General features: G+C 44.2%; 1 protein-coding gene across 4 annotated transcripts in view; it reads right to left on the bottom strand.

The window, feature by feature from the left end:
- Positions 1-23,433, bottom strand: part of TMCC3 (transmembrane and coiled-coil domain family 3) — a 299,140-nt gene that overhangs the window by 76,604 nt on the left and 199,103 nt on the right. The window contains exon 1 of one of the 4 annotated variants that reach the window (XM_021675606.2): positions 12,930-13,008. The exons of the other annotated variants lie outside the window; for them this stretch is intronic. Coding sequence (XP_021531281.1) covers positions 12,930-13,007 — 78 coding nt within the window. The 5' untranslated portion in view covers position 13,008. Of the gene's footprint in view, positions 1-12,929; positions 13,009-23,433 lie in introns of those variants that run through there. 4 annotated transcript variants of the gene reach the window in all.

Genomic DNA, 23,433 nt, shown 5'->3' with positions numbered 1-23,433 from the left:
TGCTGTGTCCAAAGCAATGTGGGTAAAGGCATGTTCACACATTAATGATAGTTACACAAACTTTACCAGTTTTGTTCAGCACTGCATCCTAGCCTCTAGCATTCAACACAGAGTAAGTACAGTGTTCACTTGACAATATCATAATTTAAAAATGCACATGCCCTTTGGCGGAGCAATTCCACGCTTATGAATTTAGCCTGCTAACATATTCCTCACATGTGCAAAAATAAGGAATGACCAAAGATTGGAAGCAATATACATGCCCTTTAATAAGGAAATGGTTAAATAAATGATGGTACAGCCATGCATGGGGATCCTGTGCAGCAATTAAAACAAGGCAAATTAATCTGAATTGATATGGATCAAGAGTAGAATATGCTTTCCAGTTTCTCAAGTCCCACAGTACAATTTCACAACATACACACATTTACTCATTCAGTCAGTATTTACAAAGCCCCAACTATGTCCATGGCTAGACAAAAAGAATACAACTATCTCCATGACAGAGGATGGGGCAGGTACCCACAGGCACAGAGCGAGGAATGGGAGTCTATAAAAGAAAGGAGACCAGAGCTCAAGGGCCAAGAGTGGGTGACAGGCAAAGGTCAGATGAGAGACTGGGTATCTAAGAAGCTGGGCTTCAGTCCCGTTGAAGAATTTAAAGCAAAACATTGACAAGACACTATGCAAAATACATATTCAATGTAAAAATAAAAGAGTGATCCAACTAGAGAAGGTCATTGTCTGGGGACCATCTCTGATGTCACTAGCGGTGTCTTAAGGCATCTCAACTTGAGCACTTGAGCTGAGTCACATGGGACATGCTCTTTCCCCCATGCCTGAAGATGTGCTTGTATTAAAAACATGAGGATAACAGGAGGTCCTCTTGTGTCATGCCATCTTACGGGGTGGACTCAAAGAAGATACTTGCCACCTCTTCCTCCTCTGGAGAAATATTTATAAGCACCCCTCTCCAGCAACTTCACATGCATCCCTCGACCATATCCCTTCACCTATTTTGCACTCCGCATTTAGGATGGATGGAAGCAGCACACTCTTCACCACATTTCTTTCATCTTCCTTCTTATCTTCCATGCTTTCTAACGGGGTTTTCAGGCATATTGCCTGATGCCAATACATAGAGCCTGAACAGCTCTTACTGAATGGGCTTCATATGGTCAGATAAATTAAATCTATGCCAACCAGTGATTCAGCTGCAAATAGAGGCCACCTGTTCCAATTAGTGAGATTAAAATAGTACCCTGCTGACTATCTGAAGCCAAGTTCAGGCTTTCTGGATGATCACAACATCTTGACAAAGACAGAGAAAAGGGACTTTTGGCCCCAACACAGAGTTGGACACGCTGGAGTAAATATATTTAGGTGCTGAAGCACAGCTTTCACTAAAGGCATTCTTTATTTTTGGACAAGTGCTTATATTAAAATTTCTGTGCAAGGCTGCAGCTCAAGGCACCATTCAATTTCCTTCCATTACAACAAGCCTACATACACGTCTTAATTAGGTTCAACTTTACTTCAGAAAACCGTAGAGCTCAAATTTCTTCTCCACCCACGATCTGTCCTTGCCTGAAATTCCCAAAGAAGTCATACTTTCTGGACGTTCCACTCTTCGGCCTATGGTTGTCCATTACCTCAATTTCTCCCAGGTAGTCAGAAGACTAAAGAGGAAATAATACAGAGAGAAGAAAGCTCAGCTCATTTCCAAGCTCCTTCAAGTATTTCCACCTAGATGAGACTGCCTTCAACTTACCAAAGTGGGCTTCTGTACATCCCAGTAACAATTGTTTATATTGAACTAAATCAATTGATGAGGCCAGATGCAATGGCTCACTCCTATAATCCCAGCATTTTGGGAGGCTGAGGTGGGCGGATCACTTGAGGCCAGGAGTTCAAGACCAGCTTGGCCAACATGGTGAAGTCCCATCTCTACTAAAAATACAAAAAAAATTAGCCAGGCATGGTGGTAGGCACCTGTAATCCCAGCTACTGGGGAGGCTGAGGCAGGAGAATCGCTTGAACCCGGGAGGTGGAGGCTGCAATGAGCCAAAATCACACCACTGCACTCCGGCCTATGTGACAGAGAGAGACTCTCATCTCATAAATAAATAAGCAAATAAACTGATGAATACCTCATTCGCTACACAAAGGATTTAAGATAGATTACAGGAAACACATATGGGTAAACATATTCACACACACACACACGAAACACATATAGGTACACGTACACACACACACACACACACACACACACACACACACTTTGAAACCAGGCTAGAAAAAACATAAATTAGAAAAGGAAGCTAAAATCAAGAGGTAAGACAAGACAAGAAAAAGAAGCAGGCTATAAAAATCTCACTCGGTTCAGCTGAAATTTGGATCTGGATTCCTGTTGGTCAAAATAAAAAAGGAAAACACTCACTCAAATTTTCACAACCCATGAGTGGGAAAAACGTTTCTAAGCCTCTTCTAGGCCATGGGTCTAAAGATAAATATTTCATGAAGGAATGAAGGGAGATGATACATTAAGACCAGCATTTTCCTAGATGATTCTGAATTATTTTAGGTGGCATAAGACAAAAGCATTAAATAACACAGAATCACAGTGAGCGAGTTATTTCCTTCTCAGTCTTCAATCTAATTCAGTTGATTCAGTCCAGGAAAAGTCTCTGGTGCTAAAAACTTTCTAACATTGCTCCAACACTTGCCAGTCTACTTTTGTTGAGACAGGGTCTCACTGTCACCCAGGTCGGACTGCACTGGTGCAATCAAGGCTCACTGCAGCCTTGACCTCCCAGGGCTCAAGTGATCCTCCCACCTCAGCCTCCTGAGTAGCTGAGACCACAAGTATGCATCACCATGTCCAGCTAATGCTTGTATTTTTTGTAGAGATGGGGTTTGGCCACGTTGCTCAGGATCCTGGGCTTAAGCAATCCACCTACTTGGCCTCCCACAGTGCTGGGAATGCAGGTGTGAGCCACCACACCCAGTGCTAATCTACTTCTTAATTTGGTGTTGGGAGGCCTCAAACTTAGAAAATATGTAGCAGGAATAGTGACACTGATACTCTGAAAATAAATTTAAGTTTTAAGGAGTGAACTGACTTAGAAATATCAAGCAAGTAGCAGAGCAGGTGGTACAAGGCTGTGTGTCATAGATGTGGGCATGACTGGAGTTTGGGAAACTGTGGTAGGCCAGGAATGACTCAAAGTTAGAACAACAAATGCTGTAATGGGTTTCCCACCACTGCTCCTAATGGCCGCTCACACAGCCGCTAAGTGAAAGAGCTGACATTCAAGTTTCACCCCAGAGTCCATTTCCTGATGCTTCACTCTGCTGCTCAGATCCAGAGGTAAGCTAAGAGAGTGCTGTTGGAGGCAACGAGGAAAAGGTGATCAACATTTAAGAAGTAAACCACTGGGGCCGGGCGCAGTGGCTCCCTCCTGTAAGCCACTAGCACTTGAGAGTCTGAGGCGGGTACACCACGAGGTCAGGGGTTCAAAACCAGCCTGGCCAAGATGGCAAAACCTCGTCTCTACTAAAAATACAAAAAATTAGGCAGGCCCCTGTAATCCCAGCTACTCGGAAGGCTGAGGTAGAGAATCGCTTAAACCCGGGAGGCAGAGGTTGCAGTGAGCCGAGATTGTGCTACTGCACTCCAGTCTGGGTGACAAAGTGAGACTCCATCTCAAAAAAAAAAAAAAAAAGGAGCAGTAGTAAACCACTGGGGAAGGGCGCGGTGGCTCATGCCTGTAATCCCAGCAATTTGGGAGGCCAAGGCAGGCGGATCACCTGTGGTCAAGAGTTTGAGACCAGCCTGGCCAACATGGTGAAACACTGCCTCTACTAAAATACAAAAATTAGCTGAGCATGGTGGTGTACACTTGTAGTCTGAGCTACTAGGGAAGCTGAGGCAGGAGAATTGCTTGAACCCGGAAGTGAGCCAAGATTGCACTCCAGCCTGGGCAACAGAGCCAGACCCTGTCTCAAAAAAAAAAAAAAGAAGTAAACTACTGGGTACCTGAGTTGGGCTGGGGATTGAGGGAGCAACTCAGGCCTCTGGTTTGCTGACTGGCTGTATGGGAAAAGTATATTAACCAGGAATAGAAGCAGGGCTGAAAGAATGAATTCGACATACAGACTTTGAGGTGCCTGTGGAACAACATGTAGGTGGAAATGTCTCTCAGGAGATAGTAAAAGCCACATTTTACTCCCGGGCTGGCCTCTCAAGTCGATGTGTAAGGCAGTAGTCACACGGGCTTTTTTAAGGGGAATGCTTCAATGAGGATTGCACCAGACATGCTGTCTCTCCATGGGCCACGGGACTCGGGTCTCAGGCGGAGTCCCTCTAGTGCTCAAGCAGATAATTGTTTCTTTGATCAAGGACTAGGTGAAGTTTTAGGCTTGGGTTTAAGGGTTGTGTTGTATTGTATGAAAACTGTATATTCTGAAAACACTTGGTGCTAGAAGAGACTCTTAAGGAGAGACTCACAGAACAGAGAGCTTCAGAGGCCAAGGCAGACTCGGGTTGAATTCTAAGTCAAACGCACATATGCATCTGGCATACTTTTTCCTCCAAAATCCTACCCCAACAAGTGGAAGGTCAGGACATGGATGAACCCTTCATTTCGTAAAACTTTACAATGAAAAAATGAAGACACTAAGAGGGATCACAGAAAAAAAAATTTTTTAAGTAACAACAATCCAGTGCAGCTAAGTAGTTTGATACATAAATTGTCACCTCTCTTTGCCCCAGTGCCTGCCTCCCAAAAACCTGTAAATAAATTCAGAAGAATAATGGTCTAACACTAAGTCATTCAAATTCACTTTCTGTAACCTAGAAAATTCACAAAAAATTAATTTGTTCATTACCTACTGAAAATAATTTTAAATTCTCATTCTACTCATATAATTTAGCAATGCATTTGGTATTTAAAAATTATTTAAAGCAATCCCTTTTTTTAATACAGAAGATGGTATAATGGTTAGTCCCAATCAGTCTGTATTAATTATATAATTTTACTGGTTACAGTCTGGCTGGTGTCACTTTTCTCCTTCTGCAAATGGAATGGTCTGGAGTTAATGTCTAAGTTCCCTTCCAAGGGTACCATGGTAAAACGCTGAGTCTAACTTTCCAACCCTCTGCCTTCATACTTTTAATCCAGTCAAGCCAGGTTCACAGGAGTTCTGGTGTGGACACCACCTTGAGTCTAACTTTCCAACCCTCTGTCTTTGTACCTTGAATCTAGTCAAGCCAGGGTTCCACAGGTGTTCTAGTTGCTTTAAACTGCCCTTTGTAATGTTTTTAGTTGGCACAGTCTCCTCCAGTGCCTTTAAGACCTGAGGGAGATACAGGTTTACAATCAGCCATTTAAAATGTGGCTTCCCCAGGGGACCGGCACTAAATGGAATGCATTTAGGCAGCAATCCTTGAAAAGATCTGGTCTCTGGAGAAAACACAAAGTGGTGGAAATCACACCACAGTCTCTGCTCAATTGCAGCTCCTGCAATGGCCAGACAGCTCTGCACCCCTGTTACATACTGTTGTTATTCCTCTCCCATCTGAACATTAGCCGAGCACTTAGCAGGCGTTGGCACTCCACAGTGCTTTCTACATACATACTACATCGTTGAATTCTCACAACAGTCCTCCAAGGAAGTACTGTGCCAACCTTTGTGAAAACCTAACTTTGGTAGCACGCCACAGGGTACACTTTAGAAAGTCAACGAAGGCAGATGACTCCAGGACTGGCACCCTTAACCACTCCAGTGCACTCCTCCAAAGTGTGACGTTCTGCAGGGGACACGAGAAGGCATGGTTTAATGTTACGAGGGACTGCACAGAAAGATCACCAGGTAAGTAACTGACTGATTACACGGCTCAATAGAAGGTGTGAACCCACAGGCCAGTCATGAGGATCTACTGAGGAGACACATGTTTGCAGGCATGTTCTGAACTCGATAGTCACAAGTAAGAGCCACGTTCATCATGCTTTTCCACAGTTCATTCTCCGGAGACCAAATACCAGATGAAAACACGGTTCTTCAGTGATCCTACATCATGAGCTTATTCGACAGCCTTTAAGACTTCAAACTACTAGCAAAATTCTCATATCCTAGGCATTAGAAAAAGTTCATGAACTATCATTCTGTATCACTTGTTTGCGTGTTTACTGGGAATATATGACTACATGCCAAAGACTGGCAATGTGTGTGTCATAAGAATTAGAGCACACAATTAGGGCAGGTGCCCAGCAGAAGCTGTACACATCCATCCCCAGGCACCTAACTAGTTTAGAAAGACTGGGCGGGGCGCGGTGGCTCACACCTGTAATCCCAGCAATTTGGGAGGCCGAGGAGGGCGGATTACCTGAGGTCAGGAGTTCAAGACCAGCCTGAGCAACATGGAGAAACCCCGTCTCTACTAAAAATACAAAAAATTAGCCAAGTGTGGTGGTGCATGCCTGTAATCCCAGCTACTCGGGAGGCTGAGGCAGAAGAATCGCTTGAACCTGGGAGGTGGAGGTTGTGGTGAGCTGAGATCATGCCATTGCACTCCAGCCTGGGCAACAAGAGCAAAACTCCATCTCAAAAAAAAAAAAAAAAGACTGGACTGCTCTCCAGTGTTCACCATGGAGGTAGACAGGGAAGTTGTTAAGAATCAAGCTCTGGAGTTGAGACAGATACAGGTTCAAACCCTAGCTCTACCATAGTTTCCTACAAGCCACAAGATTTTAGACAAATGATTAATCTGTCTGGGCCTCAGCTTCCTCATCTATAAAATGGAAAAGTGGGATATTGTGGAAGATCAAGGAGATAGCGTATTTGAAGTGCTTGATATTGCCTGGTGTGGAGTAGGCACTCAGTACACATTAACTATTATTGTGACTGTATTCATCTTTTCACTTATGTTCTTTTTGCCTCCCTAAAGAGGAATAATCCACAAATATACTATGGTTTCTTTCAGGCAGCACTCCTCCCAAGTCAATGGAAGCAGTTGGCTTATGTACAAACCATATATCCTGATGTTCCCTTTCGAAGGAATGAAGAGTCCTCATTCTGATTCACAGTACAGTGATTCATGGTTCTCTTCCTTTTCTCTTGCCACCCCTCTCCCCTCCACTGAAAACATGAAAACACAATTAAGAAACAGCAGGGCTGAAAGCTGCAGACTCTTCTAAGTCAAGCTGTGGTCATTTTCCAAGTAGGACTAGGTTGATTTCTGACCTTAGCAGCAGGCCTGGAAATTCAGGCAGAGGGTCTGAAGCACAAACACATCCTGCGATCCAACTTGGTAGCAGCTGTCTTGGTGCTCTCTACAGCGGATGTGACAGGAGGGTGTGCTGGTGGTGGCTGGCAAATCATTCTTTCTAAAGGGAGAACTGGTGAGCCTGCAGCAAAGCACAGCTCAAAAAACGCACACCGCATCACTTTGCTCATCCTAAATGTAAGAAAAACCTGGCTTGAGACAGTCACCTTTATTCAGTCTCTCTAACGAGCTCTTTAGAATAAAACAAATCACTAATTTAAAATGATATCCGTATACTACTCAGCTTACCACTTCCCCGGGTCAGTGTCCTCTAGGACAGAGGTCTGTTTCTACTCCCCCTACTTCCTGCCCAGGGAGTAAGCATGTAATCATCAGCTTATTACATCACTGTCCAACCAGTTCCACCGTGAGAAGGGCTACAGCAACCTCTTCTTCACTGACTTTGGTCATTACTCATCATGTAATTGTAGATGGATTTCCAAACCACAGAAAACTGGAAGATATACTACAGGTGGCACTCATGCTCGACACAAGTTTTACTTCAGATGTTAGAGATTTCTGCACGTATTATCGTCATTTCTGTGCAAGAGAGGGGTATTGTCTGAAGTCACAAGTATACATGAGATTCACCCACCAGATACTAAGCTTCCAGAGAGACCAGACTGTTTCATTTATCATTGTATTCCTTATGCCTGAATTAGCAGCCAGCACATAGAAGGTGCTCAGTATTTGTTGAATAAATGAAGCATCTTGCTCTCAAAGTGCCAGTTTAAAGCTTATAAATACATGTAAGCAATAAACATATAAATAGCCAATGTGATGAGAAACACGATACATTGACAAAGGTATGTACAAAGGAGGTACAAAATGCTAGCAATGCTAGAAAAGTCTATACTTCTCAAAAAATTAGCAGCCTGTCCATTTCCAAGCTCACAAAACTTTCTCTCATATAGTACAGGTTGGGTATCACCCATTCAAAATGCTTGGAACCAGAAGTGTTTCAGATTTTAGATTTTGGAATTTTGTTTTGTTTCAGAGATAGAGTCTCACTCTGTTGCCCAGGCTGGAGTGCAATGGCATGATCTCAACTCACTGCAACCTATGCCTCCCAGGTTCAAGTGATTCTCCTGCCTCAGCCTTTCTAGTAGTTGGGATTACAGGCACCTGCCACCATGTCCAGCTAATTATTTTGTACTTTTCACCATGTTGATCAGGCTGTCTGGAACTCCTGATCTCAAGTAATCTACCCACCGTGGCCTCCCACAGTGCTGGGATTACAGGAGTGAGCCGCCGTGCCCCACCTAGGAATATTTGTATTACACTTACTGGTTGAGCATTCCGAATAGAAATATCTGAAATCAGAAATGCTCCTGTAAGCATTTCCTTTGAGCATCATGTGGCCACTCAAAAAGTTTTGGATTTTGAAGCATTTTGGATTTTTGGATTGAGATGCTCAGCCTGTAATGAAAGTGGCTACCATCTATTGATTTCTTATTGTGCACCTGGCATGGAATTAATCATTTTATAGATATTACTGAATTTATTCCTCAAAACACCCCTATTATGTAGAAGTGGAAACTAAGGCTTACAGGCTCCAAGATTGCGCTGGTAGCAAATAGCACTGGTACAAGATCTGTATTCTGGGGACTAGCCTAATGCAAGTGGTTCTGTAGGGAAAATAATATGGTTCTTGCATGCAGGACGGAACAGAAGTTGGTGAAGGTCACAAGTGACTAAGGGGGGTGGGGGATGACTGAGAGATATGGAAGAAACCAATTCCAGAGAAATGTCAGAGAAAGGTTCAATGGTATTGCTAATAAGTTAGAGAGATGGAGAAGGGCAGGCACTCAAGATAACCAGCAGTTCTCATTAGTGGTGGCACCACCAAAATAGAAATTATTAACCTGACATATAGACAAACATAGCTTTTTTCACCCAATGAGAAAACAAATCCTTTTAAAAAAATTTTTAAACAGCTAATATCTGAGTGCACACACCGTTCTTTTGTGTGTGTTTGTTTTGTTTTGTTTACAAATACTTTCTTATTTAAGACACACAATCACTCTGAAAAGAGTAGAGTATTACCTTTCTATGGATAGGAAACTGGAGGCTCAGAAAGCCTATTTAGGACCCTGCCCCAGTAGTCACCCAGTTAAGAAGCTCGAAGAGCCAGAATACAACCCATGTAGGTCCAGAGCAGCTGTTCACCACTATACCCAAGGGGTGGATAGGGCATTTTAGAACATTTAAAATGAAAACCAACAAAAAGAAAAACTAATTCACACATAATTAATAAAAGCCAGTTACTGTATAGAAAGCAGACAGCCTGTATTCTTAAAAAGATGATAGGCTTTAACTATCTAGGGCATGAAAAAAAGTAGGAGTCTAATTATGGATGCTCTTTCTTTTAAAGTAGAGAGAGATGTGCATTAAGTTAACAAGCACCATTTCTGAGTTTTACAAAGATGATGTTTTAAAATGTGAATGATCCTGTCTTGTCAGCTTAGCAACAGTCACAGAATTCATTAACTACATTTTCACTAAGGTGGGGTGGGGGAAAATCTAGGTTAGTCCACCTGGCTGTAAAATAGATTTCTGCAATGTTTAAAGAGTATATTGCCTCATTATTATTCCAGTCTCAAAGGCTGAAATAAGCCCAGCAAGAGAGACCATGTATTTTCCCTGTTATCTCAACAGGTATCGATTTTGAATTTTAAAAAAATGACCACTCAGTAACTAAGAACTTGATCTCAGGGAGTCTTAGCCCATTCCTGGGCAGAAACTCCAAGAAAGATTAATCAATTCTTCCCTTAACCCCCAGTTCTCATTAGCATTTTTAGGAAAGCTAATTTACCAAATGAGTTCATAAAAGGGTTCTTTTTAAATCCTATACTAGTTTCATCCCAAGGAAATGGTGACGTCAAGAAATTACCACCTAATGTTTTCCGCTTGCATCACCTACTTTCTGGGTGTCAGGAAAACATATCCTTACAGCTGTATCTAAGTGAGTTCCACAATCCAGGAGCTACGATCATTTAAGGGGATGATTGTTGCTTTCCCTTCATTAGTAGCCTCAGGATAGACTTGAAATTACATCAACCTTGCTTGAGAAAAGTTCTCAAGAGTTTACAAAAATTTCACTAGTTCTGCCTATCCCTCGCTGTCTCAACAATAAAAAACCTAAAAGCAGAGAGTTGAGAAGTTTTAACTGAGGCCTCAAAAAGTCCAGCATCATTGCAGTAGGATCTGTGATTATGGTCTGCTAAAGTTCTAGCCCTCCTCTGATTTCCTCTCTTCACTAGATCTGATCAGTCCAACGTGCTAATTTAGGATAATCAGCACATCTAATGTCTAACTCAGTTTTAATACACAACTTATTTAAAAATCTCCATGCTAACAAAACAAGGCAGCAGGTGTAACATCGTCAGTATAATTTTAATTTATTATATATATATATATATTTTTTTTTTTGAGACAGAATCTCGCTCTGTTGCCCATGCTGGAGTACAGTGGTGCGATCTCTGCTCACTGCAACCTCTGCCTCCCAGGTTCAAGCAATTCTCTGCCTCAAGCTCCCGAGTAGCTGGGATTACAGGCGCATACCACCATGGCCGGCTAATTTTTGTATTTTTAGTAGAGACGGGGTTTCACCATCTTGGCCAGGCTGGTCTTGAACTCCTCACCTTGTGGTCCACCCGCCTCGGCCTCCCAAAGTGCTGGGATTTCAGGCGTGAGCCACCGCGCCCCGCCCATCAGTGGAATTTTGAATAAAATCAAGAAATCTTCTTCACAGAAGGTTGTGACCTTTTAACAGAAAAGACTGGTGCAAAGGGAACAGTGGCAGATGGGGCAAAAACACAGTCTGCAGTTGCGTTACACATTTGCTTTACCACATTCCACCTAAGCAACTGAGGCGCAAACTTCATCACCACCATTTATGGTGGTGATATATCATCACCAGGTTATGAAGAGTGAATTCTGTAAAGTTGCATGAGTTTTGCCAAACCACTTAAATGAATTGACAATGAGCCACCCATCCCGCCAAGATTACTAATCTTGTTGTTTACACAAAGATGATCACAGTTGTGACAAGAAAAACCAAGCTTCCACATGTTTTCAAGTCTGCAACAGTAACTTTACAGAATCCTCCCAATTACAAATGCATTAGAAAATGATCTCCTTTTCTTCACAGTTCTGTTAACTAGTATTACAGTTTATCCAAGAAGAAACGTCTACCTGTGGGTAAGCACAGATCTTCAATGTTTATTCCAAATGGAGCTTCTGGTTATTTGCATAGCAAACTGTTACGAAACTTTTAAAGAAAGTGCAAACAAGAGAATTGGGAGGTTGAGATGGATGCAGGAGATATTATCCCACGAGATATATTCAATCTGTAAAAACTCAAATAATTCTTCCAGAACGATTAACAGATGCTAAAGCAAAGAGGGAAAGCGGGCAAATAAACCACGGACTTATTGCTTCACTTCTGGGGCTATGGATTGCTACGTCAAAACACGAGTGAAGACCTAAATCTTGCACAAAGGGCCGCGACACAAACCCGTCACTACTGCTACTCTTTCCATCCAGTTGGTCACTCGATCTCGGAGGTGGCAGGCCAGAACCTGAGCCCGGTTCTACCTCTGCGAACTTTACACAGAAGCTGACACCCAAATCCCCACTTCTCGGACAAGCGAGTAAGTAGTTGGCGGAGCAAAGAACAACTCCAGGTGCCTCCTGTCAGAACAGATGCCAGCGTGGAGGAGGTGCTGTGTAAAATGGCACTTCAATCAGCCGTGAGGAGAACGGGTTACAGAGCCTCACTTCCAGCCTCGACGATTCCACAGCCCGGGAGGGCAAAGGTATTTGCCCGGGAGAGCGGAGGCTTCCTCTACCAGGAGAGACCCGCGCTCGGGCTGCGGCCTCCGTCTTTATTTTGAAGCCCTACAGGGCTCGTCTCTGCAGCAGGCTTAGAATGAGCTATTTTCGCTCACAGCCAAAATCAGCAACAGCAAATTACACTGCAAACAATGGCGAGGGCGCCTGCTCGGCTCGGCACGAAACTCAGGAGAGGCAGCGCAAAGACTCTGACTTTTCACTTGGGCAGAGCCCGTCCGCCGCCTCCCCGCGCTCCGGCTGCGCACTGCGCTCGGGCTCCGGCCACACGCCCCGAGGGCCGGGAGACGCGGCGAGCGCCGGGACATTCGGCGGGGAGGGCGCCGTCACGCCCGGGGCGGGCGAGACCCCCGAGACCTGGAGGCGCGCGGCCGCGGGTGGCGGGATTCCCTCGCCTCCGGGCGGCGCGCCGCGGGCGCTCCCTGGCGGGGAGGGCGGCGGAGCGCGGGCCGTCGGGGAGCCGGGCGTCCCGCACCGCGCGCGGGGATATGGGCACCGCGCGCGGGGATCTGGGCGCCGCGGGGGAGCAGGAGGACCCTGGGTCCCGGAACCGCAGCCCGGGCTCCGACGCCCGCCCCTCGCCCAGCCCTTTCAGCTTGAGGGATCGGAGAGGCACTGACCTCCGGCGGCAGCGGAGGCCGGCGGCGAAACGCGGAGGGCGCGTGGGTTAGCGCGGAGCCGCCGCCCCCATCCGCCTCGCCCCTGGGCCCGCGCGCCCCCGCCGCCCCCAGCCCGCTGCGCTCACCCGACTCTTGCAGCGGTGGTGCCGGCCGGGGTCCGAGTAGGTCCGGTCCACGGTGAGCGCCGTGTCGCTGCCCGGCATCTCCGCGCTCGGGCCGGGAACTTTCCTGTCTTCCGGGGTCGCAGCGCCGCTAGCCGCGGGCCGTGCTCTGGCTCACCCCGGGAGCCGCGGGCGAGGGGGCGGCGCGGCTGCTGCAGCTGTTGCCACTGGTGCCGACACCCGCGCGGCCGCCCTGCGCCGCCGCCGCGGGGTGGGGGAGGCGGGGCAGGAGGCGAGAGTCTCCTCCCCCTTCCCGTCTTCTCCCCGCCTCCCCCGCGCCCCGCAGCCGCTGGGACCCCCACCCACTCCACAACTCGGAGAGCAGTGTCTTCGCCTGCCTCCCTGGCTGAAACTCGGTCCGTCCCCTCCCACAACAGCCCTCTTTCTCCCCCCAGAATGAGCGACATCCACACTCTACACTATCTGTTGACTTATTTTGTATATAAAAGATGGCTTTTATTGCAAGAAGTTGACACTTGCCTTAAATGCATCTTTTTATGTTATTCTTCATTCAACAGACAATTATTGGGCAGCTGCCATGTACCAGACCCTGGACTACAGACCAGAGATTTAAAAAAAAAAAAAAAAGACTCCCCCCAACCATGATTCCCCTGAGCTTAGAGCCTACTTAAACTAAGATCCTACTGTGTTGTGTATTTTAATTTTTCATGTCTAGCTAACCTTTAGGTTTTAAGCTACTTGAAAGTCAGGCTATCTTTTAATTTTAGTATTTCCCATTCTCAGTGATCAGTCCCTGCCCGCAAGGAATTTGGAGTCCAGAAGAGGAAGGACCGATTGGTGAACAATTTAAATATCAGTAACCCCCCCAAAAAAATTCAGAACACCTGGTCTGGCTCTGTAGGGTGTACAGTGGGAGAGTCGGCTGAAATAATAAAGTGCAGCTGTTCCAGAGAGGACCTAGAGCCCAATGTGACCAGCTCAGAGGGAGGAAAGGATTTGCTCCGCCCCTCATAGTGTTCGTCGGGGAGGGTGGAGCAGGCTGAAGAAAATTTTGGAGCCCCCAAAATCAGAGGTACATTTGGGAAAACCTCAAGTTCTCAGTTTTGGGGAGTGTCTTCAGGAACACGAAGACATGACGGAAAAGAAGGCGGATACCATGCAGGATATTCGTTCAAGGGTAAGAAGTTCAGCCTTATTCTGTGGAAACTGGGCAGCTGCTGGAGATTCCTGAATAGGAAAATGACAGCACGAGAATGGAAGTTTAGGGAGAAGGTGTATCTGACTGCAGGGTGAAGCAGTGATGAAAGATGGGCAAAACACACTGGTTAGAAGGCCGCTGTAAAGACAGAACAGCCTAATCATCCTTCAGAAGGAGACTCATATATGATGGCACATCATCCAATAGAATATTCGTTAACTGGAATAGAAATGAGGCAGCCTTCTATGAATAGCTTTAGAAACATATCTAACATACAGGGTTAAGTGGGGAAAAGCAATGTGCAGGATAATATATATGGCATTCCACCATTTATGTTAAAACAATACATGTTATGTGCTTCTATATACATGATATATTTCTGGAAGGATAAACAAGAAACTAGGGAAATAGACAAGAAATTGATACCAAGAGAGGGGAACCAGGTAGCTGGAAGGCAGAGATAGGAGAGAGGTCTATTTTTTCATTGTGTATACTTTTGAAGCTTAAATGTTTATATTGTGGACATATATTAACTATTCAAAAAGTACATTTTTTAAAAAAACTTTTTTTAGAGATAGGGTGTCTGTTGCCCAGGCTGGGGTGCAGTGGCACAATCATAGCTCACTGCAGCCTCAAATTCTTGGGCTCAAGGGATTCTCCCACTTCAGTTTCCCAAGTAACTGGAACTACAGGTGTGCACCACTATGCCTGGCTAATTTAAAGAAATATTTTGTAGAGACAGGATTAAAACTAACTTAAGAAGAAATTGAAAGTCCCATGTAGTCCGTAAGCCATTCAAAAAATTAAATTAATACTTTAAAAATACCCCCCTGCCACTACCCCAACACACGACTATAATAGGCCCAGAGATATTTTCCAGGCAAGTTCTTTGAAAGAAGAGAAGAGAAATACCAAACGTTGAGGGGTGTGTGTGTGTGTTGGAGGGAGATTTTTGACAAGGGACCTTTGAGCAGAGACTTGGAAGTGAGGAAGCCAGAAGTATAGACATCTGAAAAGTTCCAGCAGACAAACAGAAAGTCAAGGGCCCTGAACATTTTGGGAGTGTTCAAGAAAGAGCAAGGAGACCAGTGTTCACTGGAAGGAGACGAGGTCAGAGAGATTTCAGAGGGCCAGATCATGTAGGGACTTTTAGTCCATTGTAAAAACTTTAATTTTGAAGAATATGGTAAGATTTGGAAATTTTTGAGCAAAGGAGTGGCATGATCTGCCTTTTCACTTGGATTAAAAAAAACTGATCACTACCTCACAGCATAAACAAAAACCAATAACAGATAGAGGAAAAAGAAAGAAAAAATTTAGCTGGACATGGTGGCTTGCAGATGTTCAGGAGGCCGAAGCAAGAGGATCACTTGAGCCCAGGAATTCAGCCTGGGCAACAGAGCGAGACCTGTCTCTAAAAAAATCAAAAGTCAAAAAAAAGAAACCCAACAGATTGAAGACTTAAAGGAGAAAAAAACACAACTTAAAATTGTCAGAAGAAATGAAAGAATATTATTATCATCTCAAAAAAAAAAGTAGTTCACAAAAAGCATAAACCACAAAGGTTTGACATTAAAAAATTTAAACTTCTGCTTATGAAAATAATAAAGTGAAAAAACAAGCCACAGACTGAACTCCAGCTTTAAAAAAATCAATATGGGCAAATTTCATAAACAATACTGAGAAACAAAAAAAGCAAGCCACAAAATATTACTTGTGGTAAGATTCATGTAGGGGCTGTGTTGTAGCTCACGCTTATAATCCCAGCACTTTAGGAAGCCAAGGAGGAAGGATCACTTGAGCCCAGGAGTTCGAGACCAGTCTGGGCAATATGGTGAGAACTTGTCTCAAAAAAAAAAAAGAAAAAATTTTAAGGTTTTTGTTTGTTTGGGTTTTTTTTGTTTGTTTTTGGGATAGAGTCTTACTCTGTCGCCCAGGCTGCAGTACAGTGGCATGATCACAGCTCACTGCAACCTCTGGCTCCCGAGTTAAAGTGATTCTCATGCCTCAGCCTCCCGAGTATCTGGATTACAGATGTGTACCACCATGCAGGGCTAATTTTTGTCTTTTTGGTAGAGACAGGTTTTCACCATGCTGGCCAGGCTGGTCTTGAACTCCTGTTCTCAAGTGATCCACCCACCTCGGCCTCCCAAAGTGCTGGGATTGCAAGTGTGAGCCACCATGTCTGGCCTTCCTGTAAAGTTTAAGAAAAGCAAGAGCATAATAAACACAAATTTCAGGACAATATCTCTGGTGGGGAGATGAAGAAGACTTCAGTAGAAGAGGGGTATACAATTATAAATACATAATGCTTTTTTTCCGAGATGGAATCTCGCTCTGTCACTAGGCTGGAGTGCAGTGGCGAGATCTCGTCTCACTACAACCTCCGCTTCTCAGGTTCAAGTGATTCCCCTGCCTTAGCCTCCCAAGAAGCTGGGACTACAGGCGCATGCCACCATGCCCAGCTGCTTTTTTTGTATTTTTAGGAGAGACGGGGTTTCATCATGTTGGCCAGGATGGTCCTGATCTCTTGACCTCGTGATCTGTCCACCTCAGCCTACTAAAGTGCTGGGATTACAGGTGTGAACCACCGCACCTGGCCAATATATAATGCTCTTTAACAAATGACTGTTGCTACACTGGATATACATTCATTCATATATACACATGATATTTCAGAATAATTTAAAAATTTAAAGGTAACAAAGACTCAAAGGAACAGATAGGGCGATATCCTTAATTCTGGAATTCATATCACCAGTTGGGGGTACTTTCTCAAGTAAATAAACATAATGGCACTTTATGTGTGAATAAACTCAGCCCCAACAAAGCAGGGGTGGGCTTTGGGTGGGAGTGCCAACAGGCATCTACTTTCCATTTCTATTACTGTCTTGATGTTTCTTAGAATTCCAACCTGGAATGCTGACCCTCGATGAGAAGGATAAATTAAAACTTTATTAGGCTCACTTAAATTTCAATTAACAAAGGATGTTCTTTTTTAGATCATTTAAATTTATTTCATAAGCTAGTTGTTCAAAAGCTGCTCTGCTGGGCACTCACACAAAACTATTTTTTTAAAATATACAAATTAAATAGCACAAGAGCAAGCTCCCCGGAACAGAAAGAAAACAAGCAGTGCTGATCGCCATCTGGCTCTCCTTTTGGGTGGTAGAACCCAAGGGGAAAATAGACCACATCCCCTCCTTTGGATGCAATGCCAATACCTAGGATTTTGTCAGCCCTAGAGAGAGACAGAGGGAGAGCGCAGGTGCAAATTCCTCCTATCAGTGTAAGAATTCTGTGCCTCTGATACCTCCAAGAGCTTCTCCTTGCAGCAAGTAATGGAAAATATAACACTGTTAAAATAACAAATGCAGTCAGAACAATAAGGAATACAAAGGTTCACACCTAAGGTGTGAAATAAGAATTAACTTGCAAAGTATTAAGGAAGGAGCACAACAAGACAGCCGATGCTAAAAGCACCAAGGAAGAGCCCAGGTCAGTTGAGCTGTAATGGTTTAAAGTTTCAAGTGATGGTGAAAGGCCTACGAAAAGAGGTAGGATTACGCTTGAATTTTGTGGTGCGGGTTGTTTCAGCCTGCCCAGCATTCCACCTTTTAATTCTGAAAACAGTACCTCGGTTTTCTTTTGGGACCTATCCTATTCCTACTTTTTTTTTTTTTATTGCGTTTTAGGTTTTGGGGTACATGTGAAGAACATGCAAGATTGTTGCATAGGTGCATACGTGGCAGTGTGATTTGCTGCCTTCCTCCCCTTCACCTATATGTGGCATTTCTCCCCATGCTATCTCTCCTCAACTCCCTTTTAATCCAAATGGTTTACATAAGGCGGACCATTCCCATCCTTGGATCCAGAGAGAGGCGAGTCATCCAGCCTTGGCCAATCAGAGTCACTGTGGCTTGCACAGGGATAGGCACATGAGTTAATCAGAGCCAATCAGAGTCACCCCCAGAGTTTTGCTGGAACTGCTGGGAAAGCCTATGCCTTTCCAGTGGGCATTGCTAAGTTGGTACAATGAAAGCCTGATGCTGTAGTGGACATCCTTCCACCATACAAAGACAGCCTCCCTGGGAAAGCAGAGCCATGAAACGGAGAAAGACTTCTTACTAAATCCTTAGAGCACTAGTTCCAGCATTTTCCATTCTCTATTGCTTTATGACAAGCCGCCTTAAAATGCTTTGGCTTGGCCAGGTGCGGTGGCTCACGCCTGTAATCTCAGCACTTTGGGAGGCTGCGGAGGGCGGATCACCTGAGGTCAGGAGTTTAAGACCAGCCTGGCCAACATGGTGAAACCCTGTCTCTACTAAAAATGCAAAAATTAGCAAGACATGGTGGCAGGTGCCTATAATCCCAGCTACTTGGGAGGCTGAGGCAGGAGAATTGCTTGAACCTGGGAGGCGGAGGTTGCAGTGAGCCGAGATCACATGACCACACTCCAGTCTGGGTGACAGAGCGAGACTCCATCTCAAAACAAAAAGCTTTTGCTTATGACAATGACTACCTCTCATTAGCTCATGACTCTGTAATCTGGGCAGGGCTCCAAGAGAAGCGAGGTGGCTTTTCTGTGCTGCATGTGGTACTGGGTGGGGCAAGTGTCCAAGATGGCTTCATCACATGTGTGATATGAATGAATATATATATATAGAGAGAGATTTGTTTTCATCCATGGTTCCTGGCTTATAATTACCAGTGCCCCTGTAATAGTCTCTTGTCATGATGTCGGGGCACTTTAGACCCCAGAAGCCTGCCTCAGACACCTTCTCCTGCCCTCATTCCACCTGCTCTTTTCTCTCCCAGAGGTAGGAATCTTCCCCCACCTTTCTGCCTTGCAGCTGGCCATGAAGAAATTCTCTGACCTACCTTGTCTGACTGTAGGATGTAAGGCTCATTTCAGAAAGGGTCCTGCCCCATACCCTGGAGAAAGAAAGGTTACACAGAGAAGCCAAGAAGAATCTGAACAGACAGGCCTTGCTGGGTCTCGCCACTCAGTCTCTTAGTATTAGATCATATACCCTTTTGCCCAATCACATTTCTACATGGTTGTCAATCATGCCTATCCAGTGAAGTTTCCATAAAAGGCCCAAGAGGACAGGGTTCAGGGGGCTTCTGGATAGCTGGACATCTGTGGAGGGTGGGGTACGCAGGGAGGACACAGAAGCCCTGTGCTCCTTCCCCTACCTCACCCCATGCATCTCTTTATCTGTATCCTTTCGGATATCCTGTATACTAAACCAGAAAATGTAAAATGTAAGTTTCCCTGAGTTCTATGAGTTGCTCTAGCAAATTAATTAAGCCCAAAGAAGGGGTCATGGGAACCCCAACTTGAAGCTGGTCAGTCAGAAGTTCTGAGGGCCTGGGCTGTGACTGGCATCTGAAGGAAGGGCAGCCTTGGGGACTCAGCCAAGATCTGTGGGATCTGATGCTATCTCCAGGTAGACTTGGAGGACACCCAGCTGGTGTCCAGAACTGATTGCTTGCTTGGTGTGTGGAAACTGCCCCCTCCCATATTTGGTCACAGAAGTCTTCTGTGTTGATTGTTTTTGTGGTGTGAGAACAGAGGAGAGACATAGTTTGAGTTGATTTTTCTACAAACAACATGTCAGCACCTATGAGACTTAGGGTGGCTGGAATGGTGGAGGCTGACCAGGCCTCTGTCTTTATTTTTATATGTTTATAGTTTATTTTTAACTTTTTTTTTCCCCCTTTAGAGACAGGATCTTACTGTGTCACCTGGGCTGGAGTGTGATAGCATGATGACAGCTCATAGCAGCCTCAAACTCCCAGACTCAAGCGATCTTCCCACCTCATTCTCCTGAGTAGCTGGGACTACAGGTGCATCACCACACCCGATTAATTTATTTTTTGTAGCAACAGGGTCCTGCTGTGTGCCTAGGCTGATCTTAACTCCTGGCCTTTCCCACCTCAGCCTCCCAAAGCTGGGATCATAGGCATGAGCCACTGTAGCTGGCCTGTTTATACTTTTTTAAATAAATTTTTTATTTTATACTCTCTCATCTTGCAGGGATCCCCTCTCTCCATCAGGGTAGTTGGACTTTTTTACATGGTGGCTGGCTTCTAACATAGTAAAAACAAAAGCTGCCAAATTTCCTAAGGCCTAGCCTAGAACTGGCAGAGTATCAGTTCCATCATATCCTATTGGTCAAGGCAAGTCAAAAGTCCAGCTTAAACTCCAGAGGAGGAGAAACAGGGTCCACTTGTTGATGGAAGGAGTGATGTGCACATAGAAAGGAGAAGTGGCTGATTGCCCTCTGGGCAGCCGATCCACCACACCAGCCTTGCCTAGATCCCCTTTCCATTGATATGAAGCAATGGATTCCTCTTTTTCTTAAGCATGTTAGAGATAGGTTTCTGACTCCTGCAACCCAAAGAATCCTGTCTAATGCAACATTCAGTGCTGGGTATGGGCAGAAAGAAGACAAGGAAAAGGGCAGCATTTCAAGAGAAGGCAAGGACTTCGGACAGCACAAATAGAGGGAGAGTTAGCAGAGGATTATGGTGGAGGCACTGAGGACTCTAGCGTTTTCTCAGACACTAGCTAGAGCCTTCTGTGGTCGGTCCACACCAGATGACCTGTGAACTGCTCAATTAATTACAGTCTGGACTAATTATTTCGATATGAAGGTTATAATACGTTATATTCTTTAAATATTTCATGTGATAATTTCTATGCTTTCCCCCTGTATGCACTAGAGTGTAGGTTACCTGAAAGGAATATACCTTCTAGGTATGTATAGATATTCCCAACAGTTCTTAACACAGTATTCAATAAATGCTTGCTGAATGAATGAGTGAATGAACGAGATCAATGTTATTAAATGTCTACTTATTTTCTAGGCATTAGGGTTTTAAAAAATGACTCTGACATAAGCAAAAACTAGTGTCTGTTCCTAAAGGGTTGGAATGGGTAATAGGAAATAATGAAAATTTGCTGAATGATGAATGTTACCAATTTTCAGCTAGTAAGTAGTTAATGACATTTGTAAATTCTCTGGTCATTTAGTGAGCACCTTTGGTGTGGCAGCCTCTGCTCTTGGTGCTGAGAATATAGAGAGTAAGACATCCAGAAGGGCCAGCCCATCTACACAGTGAGGCAGACACCCCCGCCCCCACCAAAGCCTTGCTGTAGATGCCAAGATAGTTATGTCTTTGGCATGGTGCCAGGACACAGGAAGGAGGTGGCCTCACGCAGCTTACTTCCTTAGATGTTTCAGTCCTATGGTCATCGCACTGGGGACAAGAAGACACAAGGAAAGCCCGATGTTGAAGACAAAAGTGCAAGCCTCTTGTGAAGGAAAGGAAAATGTATTTCTTTTCATATTCCAGTTTGATTTAATAGTGCAGAGAAGTGTTCCCTTTGGGGGAAAGTATCATAAGACAAAAAGTACAACAAGCTTCCCCCCCAAGGATATAAGAACAGAGCAAAATGAAGAATAAATCAGGTTTTTAAAATGCATTCTACTAGCTTAAGGTGAACACATGGTGATCAGCTCTACATATCTATATGCCTACAAATAGACAGAGATGCTGATGTTGTGGATCAGCAGCTGTCCGGCCTGATACAAACACGACTCTCTAATTCTAACTACCTGGTTTATAGCCAACTGAAAATGACCACACTCTTAACATTTACATTTAATTTCTAACATAGCATGTTGTATGTGACTGCAAAGAAACAATTGCTGCTATTTGTTTAGTATTAGCAATTATCTGGCACAGAAGCCCGAAACTTCCACTTGGCAAGCTTTTGATTAAAAACAGGAAAGTAGACAGACTCAATTGAAACTCTGCAGGCGAGGGAGCCTGCCTTTGAATATTCCTTTTTTTAGCAAATGCAACAATTCCATGCTATTGATTTCTCAAGAGCAATGAGAAGATTCTCCAGGCAGCCTTCAAGAGTCCTGGGAGATAGTCTTCAACATATGCCTTACCTGCAGGCTTGAGGCCACATTAAGATGTATAAAAATGTATTTTACCTCATCAAAAGGAAATGCTTTTGCTTCTCAAAAAACTCTGATAAGAGGATAAAAAGACAAGATACAGATGGGAAGAAAATATTTAGAAAACCAAACATATAACACGTGATGAGTACCTAGAATGTATAAAGAATTCTCAAAACTCTATAGTAAAAAACAAACAATCCTTGGCCAGGGCCAGGTGCAGTGACTCATGTTTGCAATTCTAGCACTTTGGGAGGCCAAGGTGAGCAAATCACTTGAGGTCAGGAGTTCAAAACCAGCCTGGCCTACATGATGAAATCCCGTCCCTACTAAAAATACAAAAAAATTAGCTGAGTGTGGTGGCAGGTGCCTGTAATCTCAGCTGCTCAGGAGACCAAGGCAGGAGAATCACTTGAACCTGGAAGGTGGAGGTTGTAGTGAGCCAAGATCATGGCACTGCACTCCAGCCTGGGAGACAGAGTGACACTCCATCTCAAATAAAAAAATAAATAAAAAATAAACGATCCAATTAAACAATGAGCAAGACACAGGAACAGACATTTCACTGAAGAGAATATACTAATGGGAAATAAACACATGAAAAAATGTTCAGTGTTATTAGCCATTAGGGAAATGCAAATTAAAACCACAATGAGATGTTGTTGCACACTTATCAAAATGGCTACAATAAAAATGAGTTATAACACATATTGCTGGAAAGGATGGGGACAAAATAGATAAATCATACATTGCTGGTAGGAATGTAAAATGGTTCAGCCTCTCTGGAAAGCAGTTGACAGTTTTTTATAAAACTAAAACATGCAAATAACATCTGACCCAGCAATTGCACTCTCAGGCATTTATCCCAGAAAGAAAACATGTTCAAACAGAAACCTATACACAAATGTTCACAGCAGCTTTATTCATAATTGCCAAAACCTGGTAGCAATACAATGTTCTTCAATATGTGAATGGTTAAACACCTGTGGTACATCCATACCATGGAATATGACTCAACAATAAAAAGGATCAAACTATTTGATATGCAGCAATTGGATAAGTCTCTAGGGAATTATACTGCATCTAAAAAACCAATCCCAAAAGGTCATATACAATATGATTCCACTTACATAGCATTCTTTTTTTTTTTTTTTTTTTGAGATGAAGTCTCGCTCTGTCTCCCAGGCTGGGGTGCAGTGGTGCAATCTCAGCTCACTGCAACCTCCGCATCCTGATTCTCCTGCTTCAGCCTCCCAAGTAACTGGGACTGCAGGGACCTGCCACCATGCCCAGCTAATTTTTGTATTTTTAGGAGAGACAGAGTTTCACC

The sequence above is a fragment of the Aotus nancymaae genome, unplaced genomic scaffold (assembly GCF_030222135.1).
Source record: "Aotus nancymaae isolate 86718 unplaced genomic scaffold, 86718_ANA_hifiasm-v0.15.2.pri h1tg000016l, whole genome shotgun sequence".
Classification (NCBI taxonomy): Eukaryota; Metazoa; Chordata; class Mammalia; order Primates; family Aotidae; genus Aotus; species Aotus nancymaae.
This window is presented reverse-complemented; position numbering and strand designations above follow the sequence as displayed.